Below are 15338 nucleotides of genomic sequence, written 5' to 3'. Positions count from 1 at the left end.
CAGCTCCAGAGGCAAAGGTGCCATCCCAGATCATCCGTAACAGCCAGCGAAAGAGAAAGGATGCTTTTTTTCAGCACATTTGCCCAATCGGCATCCTCTTCCAGCTCCCTGAACCCTAACTTACCCTTTGCCCTCCCCACCATTCAGCCCCCCGCCCAGATCTTGGAGATCTCTATGCTGTCTTTTGTGGAGCAGCTGCTGTCTTGCACTCAGAGCCTCTGTCGGGGAGGCATTCAGCCTTTGCGCAACAACCCAGAAGGTGTGGGAGGGGCTCAGTTACTCTTCTCCTCACCTGGCACTTAGAGAAAGCAAGTCTCAGAGTCTCATGGTATGTGGTTGGTGGACCCAGGGGCCTGCACCCAGTCTGTGCTGTCCAGGTTTGGACTCTGCCTGGAGCAAAAACAAGAGCTTGCCCATGCCGTGTTGTGGTCCTTACATGGTAGCGAATCTCAGAGAACACAGGAGTCACTCAGGCTGGCATGGGGTTGTTTGCTCTTCTCACTTTTGGCAGCTTTTACCCTCTGCTGGTACCAGCAGTGCTGGCAGCCCTGGTCTAGCGGTGCCCTTTCCTCAGGCAGGAAAGGGTGGTTCTCTAGCATCACCTCAAAGCCAGTGGGTGCCAGGGCTGGGCCTGGAACCAGCGGGTCCCCGGGACTCCAAAGAAATTGCTATCTTCCCCACTTCTACCCCTGGGAACACAAAGCAATTTCCATCTGTTTCAGAAAATTGTGCCTTTGGATAGTAAGCCCTGTCATGGCAGCAGACGTTCCTTTCTCCACCTCAGCCACAAACTGGCCAAGTGGTGGTTCCCATGGCAACTGCGGTGTTGCTGGGCAGCCATAGACCCTGGCCAAAATGTAACTATGTCCTTCAAAATGGGGAAGGAGCCTGCCCCTTGCAGGGGCCTGCAGGATGGCCCACAGGCTGGCCAAGGTGGGTGGGGGCCATGGAAGAGTGGGCATGGCCCTGAAGGGCCTCACTTCCCCATCCCCAGCCCATGGGGCCCTGCAGGCGCCCCTCCCTCCCAAAGGTCCCCTCCTAGCCAGGTATGAGGGCATTTTTTTATTCCAAGCATTGAGCCCTCTGAAAGGTCAGAAACTCCTGTCTCCTGTAGGGGTGGTGTCCAAGCCTTCCTTGTGTCCCTGGATGACAGTTTCCTCCTGGGGCAATCCTAATCTCTCCATTGTAATCCATCCAGTGCTCATTCCATAAGCATGCATATTGAGGCCTTCTGCATGCAAGATTTTCCTTAGATAAAATCAATCGACATCTCTCTCACCCTACCAACCAAATGTTCAATCATCAAAAGAGAATGAGCTGATTGTTTTTGAATCTCTACCCACCCCTCTCCACCAAGAAAGAATTACAGGTAGGTCCCAGGGCCCATATACCGGCAGGTTCCCTGTTACCCTTCTAACTGTGAGGCTTCCTCTCAATTTCCTTATCCATTTTCTTTTTTTTTTTTTTTTGAGATGGAGTCTCCCTCTGTTGCCCAGGCTGGACCTCCTTGCAACCTCCACCTCCCAGGCTCAAACGATCCTCCTGCCTTAGCCTCCCAGGGTAGCTGGGACTGCAGATGTGAGCCACCATGGCTGGCTAATTTTTGTATTTTTTGGTAGAGATGGTGTTTCACCATGTTGCCCAGGCTGCTCTCAAACACCTGAGTTCAAGGGATCCGCCCACCTCAGCCTCCCAAAGTGCTAGGATTACAGGTGCGAGCCACCACTCCCCGCCCCATTTGCTCTTCATTTCTACATACTATGAGCACAATAAGTCCTTGTTGATGAGTAAATACATAATGAAAAATGTCCTAGCCAAAGAGAAACTCTGACCAAGCCCTTCAAATGGGGGTCAGAACTGGAAAATTTATTAACAACTATTGTTGATCAAAATGTGTTAGAAGTGGGATCTCTGGGGTTAACAAAGCTGTCTGCTAAAATGAAACATTGGGTTTGTGTTTCACAAGTATGTGTATACTTCAAAAATAATGATCCTTGGCAAGGTACATCCTCGTTCCATGCTTTCATATCATGATCTGTTCCTTCTCAAAGCAAGGATCAGGCTTGGATTAACAAACGCTCACACTTCATTTGTTAGCAAAGATAAATGAGACTGTAATGAAGGCATGTGTCCATAGGCATTCTTTCTCTAGTGCCAATGTGATGAAGGACAAGTTTTCATTTGTTGAATACATTAGCCTCAATCGCTGGGAACTTGTAGTAATTAAAAGTGGGCATATCTGAAATTTACCTTTGCACCATCTGTGAAGAAAGCATCTACGAAGGGAAATAATAGTGTCAATAAAATTACAGAGAGGACTTTGGCCTAGATAAGAATAATAACTGGTTAAAGGCCCACAATTCATTAATGATATCAATAGAGAGAAGAATTGACCGTTAATTAAAGCAGATTGGGAATGGCCCTATTGAATCATTTATATAACACCCATTGTGTGCCTACTATTTTCCAGACAAGCTTGGACAGTACTGTTTTATTCTTAAATATTGGAAATACCCCGTTAAGAGGATGAAAAGACAAGGCCAGATGCAGTGGCATGCACCTGTAATATCAGCTACTTGGGAGGCTGCAGTGAGAGCATCCCTTGAACCCTAGAGTTCAGGACCAGCCTGGGCAGCAGAGGGAACCCCAGAGCCAGTATCAAAAAAAAAAAAAAAAAAAAGGAGGACAAAAAGACAAACTACAGAATGAGAGAAAACATTTGCAAATCACATATCTGACAAAAAAAAATGTGCATCTAGAATATATAAAGAACTCTCTGCCGGGTACAGTGGCTCATACCTGTAATCCCAACACTTTGGGAAGACAAGGTGGAAGGATTGCTTGAGCCCAGGAGTTCAAGACCAGCCTGGGCAACATACTGAGACCCCATATCTATAACAACAACAACAACAAAAATTAGCTGGGCATGGTGGTGCATGCCTGTAGTCCCAGCTACTTGAGGCTTAGCTGAGAGGATTGCTTAACCCAGGATGTTCAGGCTACAGTGATCCATGATCACACCACTGCATTGTAGTCTGGGTAACAGAGCAAGACCCTGTCTCAAAAAATAAATAAATAAAGACAAGTAACCCAATCAAAAATGGGCAAAGGATCTGAGAAGACATTTTTTCCAAGAATATATGGAAATAACCAATAAACACATGAAAAGACTCTCAACAGCACTAATCATCAGATATGCAAATCAAAAAACCACCATGAGATACACTTCACACCCACTAGGTTGACTATCATAAAAAACCTGGACAATAACCAGTGCTGACAAGGGCGTGGAGAAATTAGAATCCTCATACATTGCTGATGGGAATATAAAATGGTGCTGTCACTTTGGAAAACAGTTTGACAGTTTCTTAAACATAAAAAATTGCCATATGACTGAGCAATTCCTCTTCTAGGTATATACCCAAGAGAAGTGAAAATATATCCACACAAAAACTTGTACACAAATGTTCATAGCAGCATTACTCGTAGTAACCAAAATGTGGAAACTACCCAAATGTCCATCAACTGATGAGTGGAAAAATACAATGTGATATATCCATACAGTAGAATATTATTCAGCCATAAAGAAAAATATTCAATTAGAAAATGGGCAAAACACATGAACAGACATTTCACCAAACAGGATACACAGATAGCAAACAATCACATGAAAGGATGTTCAACATCATTAATTATTTGAGAAATGCAAATTAAAACCACAATGAGATATCACTCTTCACCTATTGGAATGGTTAAAATAAAAAGTAGGGATAACACTAAAGGCTGGTGAGGATGGGAAGAAACTGAATCACCCCTGCAATGTTGGTGGGAATGTCAAATGGTGTGGCTTCTCTGGAAAGGAGTTTGGCAGTTCCTTTGAAAACTAGAGGCTGGACATGGTAGCTCATGCTGGTAATTCCAGCATTTTGGGAGACCAAGGTGGGAGGATTGCTTAAGGCTAGGAGTTCCCCATCTCTACAAAAAATTTAAAAATTAGCTGGGTGTGGTGGTGCATGCCTGTGGTCCCAGATACTCGGGAAGCTGAGGATCACTTGAGCTTGGGAGGTTGAGGTTGCAGTGAGCCGTGATGGCACTACTAAACTCCAGCCTGGGCGACAGAGTAAGACCCCTTCCCCAAAAAAGGATAGGAAACTACAGATGGCCTTACCACATGACCCAGCAATTTCACTCTTGGGCATATATCCCAGAGAAATGAAAACACATTTTTTCACACAGAAACTTGTATGCCAATGTTTACAGCAGTTTCATGCATAGTAACTAAAAACTGGAAACCATCCAAATGTCCTTCAGTGGATGAATGGCTAAACAAACCCATGCTACATCCGTGCTACAGAATATTACTCAGCAATAAAAGGCAATGAACTATTGATTCACGAAACAACTTGGATGAACCTCAAGGAAGTTACATTGAAAAAAGCCAGTCTTCAAAAGATATATACTTTGTGATTCAACTTATATGACATTTGTGAAATAATTCGATCATAAAGGACTGGAACAGATTAGTTGTCAGGCCTAGTGATGGGGAGGGGGTAGATGTGGCTATGAAGGGATAGCACAAGGGAGCTCTGTGGTGTTGGATGAGCTAAATATCTTGATTGTGGTGACTGCACAAAGCTACCTATGTGATAAAATTATCTAATACTATACAAACACACACACACACAAATGAATACATATAAAACTGCTGACATCTGAATGGCATCTGGGGATTGCATCGAGGTCAATTTCTGGGTTTTGACATTGTGACCCATGTTACCACTGGGGGGAACTGGGTGAAGGGTACACAGGACTTCCCTATTCATTTATTTGCAACTTCTCGTGAATCTATAAGCATTCCAAAATAAACCATTTTATGAATACAGTTATTTATTTTAATAATTAAATAAATACTTGAGAACTGGCAATGTACCAACCACCATGGTATATGCTGGGGGTCCTGTGCAAAACAGAAGATGCACACGCAGTCTCTGCTCTTGACAGTTCATTTGCATTACTGAATAATAAAACTGAATTTCTCTCTCTCTTTTTTAGCATTTGTTTTTTGAGACAGAGTCTCTCTCTGTTGCCCAGGCTGGAGTGCAGTGGCAAGATCTTGGCTCACTACAACCTCTGTCTCCTGGGTTCAAATGATCCTCCTGCCTCAGCCTCTTGAGTAGCTGGGATTACAGGCACCTGCCACAACGCCCAGCTAATTTTTGTATTTTTGATAGAGACGGGGTTTCACCATGCTGGCCAGGCTGATCTCGAACTCCTGACCTCAACTGATCTGCTTGCCTCAGCCTCCCAAAGTGCTAGGATTACAGGCGTAAGCCACCATGCCCAGCTTCTCTTTCTTAGCATTTTTAAAGTTGTTTATTAAATTATACAAAAAACTTGCATTAAAAAAATTTATTTATTTTAATTTGGGGGTACAAGTGGGTTTTGGTTACATGGATAAGTTCTTTAGTGATGATTTCTGAGATTTTGGTACACTTATCACCTGAGCAGTATACACTCTACTCAACATGTAGTCTTTTATCCCTCACCCCACATGCAGCTTTCCCACCCAACTCTCCAAAGTCCATTCTATCACTCTTATGCCTTTGCATCCTCATAGCTTAGCTCCCACTTATAAGTAAGAACATATGATATATAGTTTTCCATTCCTGAAAACCTGAACCTCTTTAAAAACAAAAACACCTAATCGCTTTCAGTTCTTCATGGATGTTCCATTTTGATGTTGAGATTGTGAGTGCCAGGAGCTGGGCTGGCATGTGTGTACCCAGCATCTCTACCTGCCCCGACCCAGCCTTGAGGGTGAGTCACTGGTGAAAGGCTTCCTTTCTTCTGAGCCAGGGCAAAGTCTGATTGTTGTCACCTGCTGTCACCTTGGAGCGCACTGGGTTCGGCTGCGTGGTGCCTGTTCTCACAGCTCACCTCTTGTTTACACAGGGTCTGGTATGTTTCCCCTGAGGCTTTTGTTGAGGGATATGGAAGAATGTACTCAGTGTGACAAGTCTCAGGAACTGCTGGAGCTGGCAATTTTGTTGGGAGGAGCAGGCTGGCCGGCTCCCTGCCCAGGGCAGAAGCGGGTGCTGGTCGGCCTGAGGCTCTATCAGATCTGTCTTGGCAGGTTCATGGGTGATGTGGTCTCCTGGGCAGTAGGTGGCATGGGGGCTTTTCAGCTGTGTTAGTAGGGTTTTGAGCTGCTACTGAAAGCAGCATGAGCTGAGAGGACACTGGAAACCAATGGCCTTTAGAGAAAAATCTTGACTATGTCTCTGCTTATAGAAGTCGTATACGCTCATTATAAAAAGTCGCAGGAAAACAGAATGCAGGAAGTGAAATTCAGTCTGTGTGTGTGTGTGTGTGTGTGTGAATGTTTCTGGTTTTAATAACAGCTTTATTCAGATGTATTTATTTAATGTATCAATATCTTTTTACTAGATAACAGCTTTATTCAGATGTGTTTATTTAATGTATTCAATATCTTCCAAGATCAAGGCGCTGGCAGAAAAAAAAATTAAGTATTAAATATCATACAATTCAGCAATTTAAAGTATACAATTCAATGGCTTTTAGTGTATCACAGAGTTGTGCAACCATCATCACAATTAAGAACATTTCATCACCTCAAAAAGAAACCTTGTGTTGCATAACAGTGTGAATGTACTCAATGCCACTGAACTGTACACTTAAAAATGGTTAAAATGCTAAATTGTGTGTAATTTATAGTTTACCATTATAAAAAGAAAGAATGAATGAAGCCCATACCGTTTAGCTAGCATCCCCCTATCTCCCCCTACCCCCAGCCCTAAGCAACCGCTAATATCCTTTCTGTCCCTGTTTATTTGGCCCGCTCTGGATCTTAACACCTGAAGGCCCCTTTCGCCCGACTGTTCTTTACAGGTCCTCACTGTGTGGCAGGCATGGTGTTGGGCTCAGGGCAGGGGACAGGGAAAAGTGAGACCGTTCCTGCCCCAGCTGTAGTCCAAGAGCCCCTGCCTCTCACTCACAGTAAAACACACAGGTGGCATTTCCCTGATGGGCATTTTGGGCAGCGTACCCTGTGTGTGGCTTTCCGATGGGAGAGGGTGGAATCCCTGGGAAACAAAGGCTTTGGGGTAGAAGGTGGATCTAGAGCTGGACTCTGGAGGTGCAGGGATTCTCTGCACAGGACAAACAGCATGAGCAGGGGCAAGGAGGTGGGAGTGAGGACTGTAGGAACAGGAGAGAGGGAAGAAAACGCCCAGCCAACAGACAGAGTTTCTGTTGAGGAGCAATAGGAAATGAGACCCAGTGGGTCCACAAAACCCTTTCCCTGCACCCCTGCCTCACACCACATTGCCTTGCATGTGTAAAATGACAGTTTAGTAATATTCCCATTGACTGAACACACGGGCACTGTTCCGAGCCACTCCCATGGCGTAATTTATTTCATGCTCACAGTGATGTTTATGAGGTGATGTAGTCGCTTCTTATGGCTGCCACTGCAAATTACACAAACTGGGAGGCTTAGAACAACATAAACTCATTCTCTCACAGTTCTGGAGGCCAGAAATTGGAATCAAGGTGTGGACAGGCTTGGTTCCTTCTGGAGACTGCGGAAGCATCTGTTCCATGCCTTCCTCCTGGATTCCGGTGGTTGCTGCCAATCTTTGGCATTCCTTGGCTGGCATTCCTTGCATCACTGTAATCTCCATCTCCAGCTTCCCATGGCATTCCCCTTGCTGGGTCTATGTCCCGTGCCCTCACATGGCCTTCTTTGTTTTGGAGACAGAGTCTCGCTCTATCCCCCAGGCTGGAGTGCAGTGGCACGGTCTCACCTCTGCCTCCCGGGTTCAAGCGATTCTCATGCCTCAGCCCCCGGAGGCACCAGCTACCACTCCTGGCTAATTTTTTTTATTTCTAGTAGAGACAGGTTTGACCATGTTGGCCAGTCTGGTCTCAAACTCCTGACCTCAGGTGATCCACCTGCCTCGGCCTCCCAAAGTGCTTGGATTATATGCGTGAGCCATCGCACCCAGCCCATCACATGGCCTTCTTATGAGGACACCAGCCATTGGATTTAGGGCCCACTCTCATGCAGTATGAGGTCAGCTTGGTTACATCTACAAAGACTCTTACCAAATAAGGTCACATTCACATGTATTAGAGATTCACACGTATTCACATGTATCACATTCACATATCTTTTGCAGGAACACAAGTCAATCCTCAACAGGCGGGTACTTTACTACCCCTGTTGTGTTCGTCTGTTCTTGCATTGCTATAAAGAAAGGGACTGGGTAATTTATAAGAAAAGAAGTTTAATTGGCTATAGTTCTGCAGGCTGTACAGGAAGCATGATGCTGGTATCTGCTCAGCTTCTGAGGAGGCCTCAGGAAACTTACAATCACGGTTTAAGGGAAAGGGGGAACAAGGTGCCTCACATGGTGGGAGCAGAGCAAGGTGGGGGGCAGGGGCCACACACTTTTAAACAAGCAAATCTCATGAGAACTCTATCAGAGAACAGCACCAAGGGGGTGGTGCTAAACCATTCACGAAGGACCCACCCTCATGATCCCATCACCTCCCACCAGGCCCCACCTCCAACACAGGGGATTACAATCGCACTTGAGATTTGGGTGGGGACACAGATCCAAACCATATCACCTATTTTATAGGTGAAGAAACTGAGGCACAGAGAGGAGAAGCAACAACCTCGGAACATGCTCACGTGCAGGTGGTGTGGCCTGGGAACCCACAGGCAAGACACCCAGCCAGTGCAGTACAGGACAGGGGGCAGTCTAGAAGCTAAGCCCACCACCGGTCAGAACAAAGGATTGTTTGTCTTGTGCCAATCTGCACTCACCTTTGTTCTAGAAAGGTTCGAGGCTGTTTGTTGGGACTTCCTCAAGTCCGAGGTGTCCCTTTGGGGCCCTAGAGGGAAGGGCGATCACCCACATGGTAAGAGGTCTAAGACCCTGTCCATGATGCCCCTGTGGCCTTTACCCCTCTAGGGTGTCTTTTCCAGACAGACTTTTAGTAAACATTTATCAGTCTCCCCTGCACTGTGCTGGATGTTAAGGGAGACTCAAAGATGGACCAAACCCTGCCCCAGCGTGCAGGGTCTCCCCGTGTGTGGCCATCCCTTCGTGTGAAGGGATGCTGTTTGCATAGTCAGGAATGGAAAGGTGGCAGAAAGGGCAGGGGCTGGGGCCAGGGGAGAGGTTTAATTGCAAAGAAACAAGCATGAACCTTAAGAATTACTTATGATTTTACAAATCTGGGGTTTTAGCAGTAAAACAGTAATTGGGCCTCTGCGCCTAGCACCGTGTTGGGCCCTGGCTGCCAAAGTGAATAAGCCCTAGTTCCTGCACTAGCAGCTAACCCAGCAAGTGGACTAGATACCAAAGCCTTGTAAGGATGCTGTTTCAGGAAGGGAGTCCAGGGCTTTGTGTAAAGTGCCAGGGGGCACAGAAGGGGGCGTGACTGACTTTGTCTTCAAAGTTTATCTGTGTTCTGCAAAGATCAGGCCGTGCCTCAGTGGGAAGGAAAGCTGCTGATTGTTGAGTGTGCCTGGTATGTAGGCTGGGCTTTTTGTGTGTATTACCATTAACCCACTCCAGGCATTCCTGAGGAAGGTCCTTCCTTCCCTTCCCATCTTACAGATGGAACCTCTGTCTCCCCTCCCTGCTGCCAGAAGTCTTTTGGCCCCAGCCTCCCTTGGCCACACCTGTGCTGCCCCTTGTGGAAGGAGTTGGCAATGCACCAGATGCGGGCACTAGGTGGCACTGGGACGCCTGGGGCATCCTGTGAATTCCAACACCACCAGCTAGGGTCTCTCAGACTTAAGTCATTTGTAGGCATCCTCCAAATACCTCCTGTACCACCATCTAGTTAATATTTTATTTAAATTATCTTTTAAAATTTTGTCTCTATCTCCTTGCCATAGACAAATATAATTTTTTTAATTATGTGAACTGTTAAGAACAGTGTTGGCCGGGCGCGGTGGCTCAAGCCTGTAATCCCAACACTTTGGGAGGCCGAGGTGGGCGGATCACGAGGTCAAGAGATCGAGACCATCCTGGCTAACACGGTGAAACCCCGTCTCTACTAAAAATACAAAAAATTAGCCAGGCGTGGTGGCGGGCGCCTGTAGTCCCAGCTACTCGGGAGGCTGAGGCAGGAGAATGGCGTGAACCTGGGAGGCGGAGCTTGCAGTGAGCCGAGATGGCGCCACTGCACTCCAGCCTGGGGGAAAGAGCAAGACTCCGTCTCAAAAAAAAAAAAAAAAAGAACAGTGTTTGATATGCAGAAAGAAGGCAAATATAAAAAATGAAGCTAATCGAACACAACATGTTGGTTCACATATCACTATAAGCATCTCACAGACCTCTAAGGCTGTGGAGTGCTGTCCTGGGCTTTGAAAACAGGTCCACAAACTAATGTCACCTATGTGCGTGTGGCTTTAGGGAAGAGCTCCTTTCCCTTTACAGGTGGAAGGACAGAGGCACTGAGGGGGGAAAGGGTGCACTCTAGGCCTCATTGTCTGTTCCAGGCTCAGAGCCAGACCTGGAAGCTGGGTCCTGCCTTCCCTCTCCATCACATGGAAACTAGAACCTCGGGAGACCAGGACCACAGTGGGACATACACGTATTTCCTGGCCCCTCTGGAGCCAGAGAGCACTCATGTGGGGCTCCCACGTGCAGGGAGCATGACCATTTGAGTGTAAGGATGAGTCAAGAGTTGTGGGGCAGGTGCCTGTGGGGCACTGATGAACAGTGGGACCTACAACAACGTGCTGAGCCTCTCTGAGCCCTTCGCCCTGGCTCTCCCAAGCAGGGCAGAGCATGGTGCCATGTTCTCCGCTGGTCAGTCTGGCCCCAGCTGCAGGCACTGACGGTGGCATCCTGGCACCCTGCCCCTCCGAGGAGCCCCATCCACCTTGGCATGGATTTTGAACAAATGCTTTGATCCCTCTTCCTTGCCAGAGCTGTAAAACATCAGGGTAGCCCTTGCCCTTGGGTGAGCTGTGCAGCCAATCAGGTTAGGTTCTGAGAGGCCCTGGAGATCTGGGTGACAGGCCAGTGGCCCCACTTCAGTGCCCCAGACCCATGTTCCTCCTGGAAGCTGAGGCAGAACTCGGCAACACCCTTCCTCCTGGCCTCTCCTGGGCCTCAGAATTGCCAAATTCTAAGACTGTTGCTTGGGATGACTGTGATCTATTAAATGTTTAATTCTGCATTTACAGTCTAGAACCTTCTGTGTTATTTTGTCAAAAATGATGAGTGTATATTAACACCAGCTATCCTAATAGTGATATGGTTTGGCTGTGTCCTCACCTAAATCTCATCTTGAATTATAGCTCCCATAATTCCCACGAGTTGTGGGAGGGACCTGGTGGGAGATAATTGAATCACGGGGGCGGTTTCCCCCATACTGTTCTCCTGGTAGTGAATAAGGCTCACGAGATCTGATGGCTTTATAAGGGGAAACCCCTTTCGCTTGGCTGTCATTCTCTGTCTGCCACCATTAAGACGTGCCTTTTGCCTTCCACCATAATTATGAGGCCTCACCAGCCACGTAGAACTGTGAGTCCATTAAACCTCTTTTTTTAATAAATTATCCAGTCTCCGGTATGTCTTTTTTTTTTTTTTTTTTTTTTTTTTGAGACAGAATCTCACTCTGTTGCCCAGGCAAAATGCTGTGGTGGGGTCTCGGCTCTCTGCAACCTCTGCCTCCCGGGTTCAAGTGATTCTCCTGCCTCAGCCTCCCAAGTAGCTGGGATTACAGGTGCCTGCCACCATGCCGGCTAATTTTTTGTATTTTTAGTAGAGACAGATTTCACCATGTTGGCCAGGCTGGTCTTGAACTCCTGACCTTGTGATTCGCCCATCTCGGCCTCCCAAAGTTCTAGGATTACAAGCATGAGCCACTGTACCTGGCCCAGGTATGTCTTTATCAGCAGCGTGAAAATGGACTAATACAAGTAGGTAATACCCTGAAATCTCAGTGGATTGACAAGGAATTCCATTTCTCACTTACCTAAGGTCCAGCTGGCAGCTGATGTGTATGGGGGCCGCATGCAGCCCAGCGTGGGACCCAGAATGAGTGCGGCAGGCACGCCCCCGACCCCGTCCCTGCCACCTCCTTCCCCCATTTCCTTGGCAGGATACTCACCTCACCCAGGTCCCTCCTTGTCTCTCCCCAGTATTGTACCTGGAAGGCTCGGCTCTTGTGTTTGAGGACATCTTCAGACTGATTGCATTCTACTGTGTCAGTAGGTGAGTAGACCCGGCCCTGCAGGAGGTTTTCTGGTTGCAGCAAACATCACATGCAACCCTGGGTGGGTGTAGGGGACTTCACAGGGAAGCCCCAGAGGGAGGGGTGCGGCCCAGAGGATGCAGAGAGAGGGCACAGGCCCCTCTGGGAACCACAGGGGACGTGTTGGCTCTGAGGCTTTCTCACACTATCTGATAAGAGCCCCTCCCTTCCACACCTGCCCCTCTGGCTCACTGCCTGTCTCCCGGCTTCCTGTGTTTCCAGCTTCAAGGACAGCCTGGAGTCCTGCGTGGACCAGGCCTCCCATTGCAGGAGTTCTAGAAGAAACTTCCTGTAGGGGCAGCAACAGGGGCTGATCCCCCTTCATGGGAGGTAGCTTATGATTACTAAGCAGCTGCTGGGTGGAGCGGGTGTCTGCTAACCACCCTGAGAACTGCCTGTTTATTCATAACTGGTTTTGGGTCAGTAAGAATTTAAAAATACACTTTGGTGCCATAAGTCAATGACTTAAGCTACGGGACCTTGACAAGGGCTGGGTAGAAATGGGGTGGTATGTGTTGGGGTCCAGCAGTGGGCTCCAGGCCCACAACCCCTGCTGCCTCTGAAGAAAACCATGCTCTACCTAGAGCACCCCTCCCCACCTACCAGGACCCTCCTGAGTCCAGATGGGCAGGAAAAGTGAGGCTGTTAATGTCACCGGTGGAGGGTGTCCAGGTTCTTGGTGTCTTGAACAGAAAATTGGACAAAACGCACAAAGCAAGGAAGGAATGAAGGGGTTTATTGAAAATGAAAGTACACTCCACAGTGTGGGAGCAGGCCCAAGCATAGGGCCTCAAGGGCACCGTTACAGAATTTTGGGAATATTAAATACCCTCTAGAGGGTTCCGCTGGTTACTTGGGGTACACCCTATGCAAATGAAGAGGATGAAGTAAAGTTACGAAGTCTTTTACTTGGCCTACACTGTATGGAGAGGATATTTCCTGTTATAACTGAAGTGTGAATCATCCTTATGTTCCCTGCCTCCAGACCCTATTTTCCTGCCTCATCTCTTCCCTGAGAGAGGTGATCCCCATAAATCTTTATAGGAGGCAGAGGGACCAATGGTCTTTTTTTTTCTGTAACTGCTTCATGCTGGCTTGGGGTGTAGTCCCTACCTATTGGGGATCAAGGAACTCTCACCCTGCTCTGTCTAGTGGAGGCAGGGTAGCTTCTTGATGGCCAGGGTTGGTGTCTTCACCTGCAACTGGCTGGAACCTTTGTTGCCTGTTCATCTGAAGCTTGATGGTCTCTATGTGAGAGGAAATGAATTTGGTTAAAAGATTTAATGGCAACTTCAGGGGGTGGATACCTATGCTGTCAAGAATGTTTGTTACAGAGATTTGCAGGAGAAAAGAAGAAAACCTGGTCTGTTCTAAAATCTATGTGTTTCCTTAAAGTCTTAGCACAAACGACACCATTTTGGTTTGGTTTGTTGGGGCCTAGTGCATGAGCTTAGTCCAAAACAATGGCCTCCCAGAATTTTGTTTAACAAGTTCCTGGCCAGGCACGGTGGCCCACACCTGTAATCCCAGCACTTTGGGAGGCCGAGGCAGGTGGATCACTTGAGGTCAGGAGTTCGAGACCAGCCTGGCCAACATGGCGAAACCCCATCTCTACTAAAAATACCAAAAATTAGCTGGGCATAGTGGCGGGCGCCTGTAATCCTAGCTACTCAGGTGGCTGAAACAGGAGAATTGCTTTAACCTGGGAGGCAGAGGTTGCAGTGAACCAAGATTGTACCATTGCACCCCAGCCTGGGCAACAAGAGCAAAACTCCATCTCAAAAAAAAAAAACCAAAATAAATAAAAAATTTCCCCTTTTTGGTCAGGTTCTCACTTAGGTGAGAATGTGATCAAAACTTAGGGCCTAGTGCCGCTCTCTGTTACCATCATTTTGGGTTTCTGGTCTTACTTAGCCCATCATTCATAGGTTATGGTGTCCTCATGGTCACATATTTCTTTCAGCTCCTGTTATTCCAGTTGGAGAGAGACCATATGACATTCTAGAGATGGCTGCATGCAAGCATTTAAAACCTTTGAGAGAATACAGCCCAACAGGGTGACTATCACTATGACTATTGGGAGGATAATAGTAAGAAATTGGAGTATGCTCCTTACCCAAGGTCCCCACAAGCCAAACCTCCTAAAATCAAAGAGACCAAAGAATGACTTAACTAAGCAGTTTCTTTGTTAATCCCCTAGCTCTGAATTTCTATAATCTTCATTTGGTGTATTTCTCCGTAGGCCACATGTGCCAGCACCTGCACAGATATGTCTTTGTTCAGCCAATTCTATCATAACTTTCACAAGAAAATTTAAAGTCTGTTGTGTAACTGTAGCCTTTACAGTAGAATGTGCTGTAGAGCCTGTCATAAGGGATATATTGCTAATCACTGCTTCTTTTACTTTAAAACATGGAAAAAGGACCTAATAAATTATGGCCTTCTAGAAGAGTGAAGGCCTCCTGGCAATGATATCTTTAACCCGTGATGTGGGTTAAGAGGAATGAACCAATGTTTTGTTTCTGACTGATTATGAGGCAACCATAATGAGGTACCATTAAAGTTTTTTTAACCTGCATTGGGCCTTTATCCTTTATCCATCAAAGTATAAGGTTCTTCATGTATAAGGCTGGCTGCAAACTCCTTCGCGCATAAAAGTACACCCCATAAGTGCACAAAACAGACCCCTTTTCCACTTCTATTGTTCATAGAGGCATAAGCAAGGGAAAATATTCAAAGATAAGAGTTTCATGATAGTGGAGGCCTTAATCTGTGAACTTGGGAAAAGCTGTTCACATCAAGGATGCCATCCTCTTCTGGGGAGAAATCCCCCTGGTTAGCCTTACCCTGAGGGTTCCAATGGGTATACAGTTCCAAGAGTATGGAGGGACCCTTCACAGTTTTGAGATTATGAACCCAAAGTTCCAGGTCCCGAAGTTTTGTTGCAATGTGGATGGCAAGGACAGTCTTTCTCTGATGTTCTCAGAAGATCTAAACTATAAAAAGCTTTTTTACCTGGTGAAAATACA

The 15338-nt window shown here is 46.8% G+C and overlaps 1 protein-coding gene across 2 annotated transcripts in view; it reads left to right on the top strand.

Moving 5' to 3' along the window:
- RIN3 (Ras and Rab interactor 3) overlaps positions 1-15338 on the top strand; it is a 174148-nt gene that overhangs the window by 89422 nt on the left and 69388 nt on the right. For both annotated transcript variants that reach the window (XM_030803908.1, XM_030803909.1), the window contains exon 4: positions 12197-12269. In XM_030803908.1, coding sequence (XP_030659768.1) covers positions 12197-12269 — 73 coding nt within the window. The remainder of the gene's footprint in view (positions 1-12196; positions 12270-15338) is intronic.

This window comes from Nomascus leucogenys, chromosome 22a (genome assembly GCF_006542625.1).
Source record: "Nomascus leucogenys isolate Asia chromosome 22a, Asia_NLE_v1, whole genome shotgun sequence".
NCBI lineage: Eukaryota > Metazoa > Chordata > Mammalia > Primates > Hylobatidae > Nomascus > Nomascus leucogenys.
The sequence above is the reverse complement of the archived record's forward strand: the minus strand, read 5'-3'. Positions and strand labels throughout refer to the sequence as shown.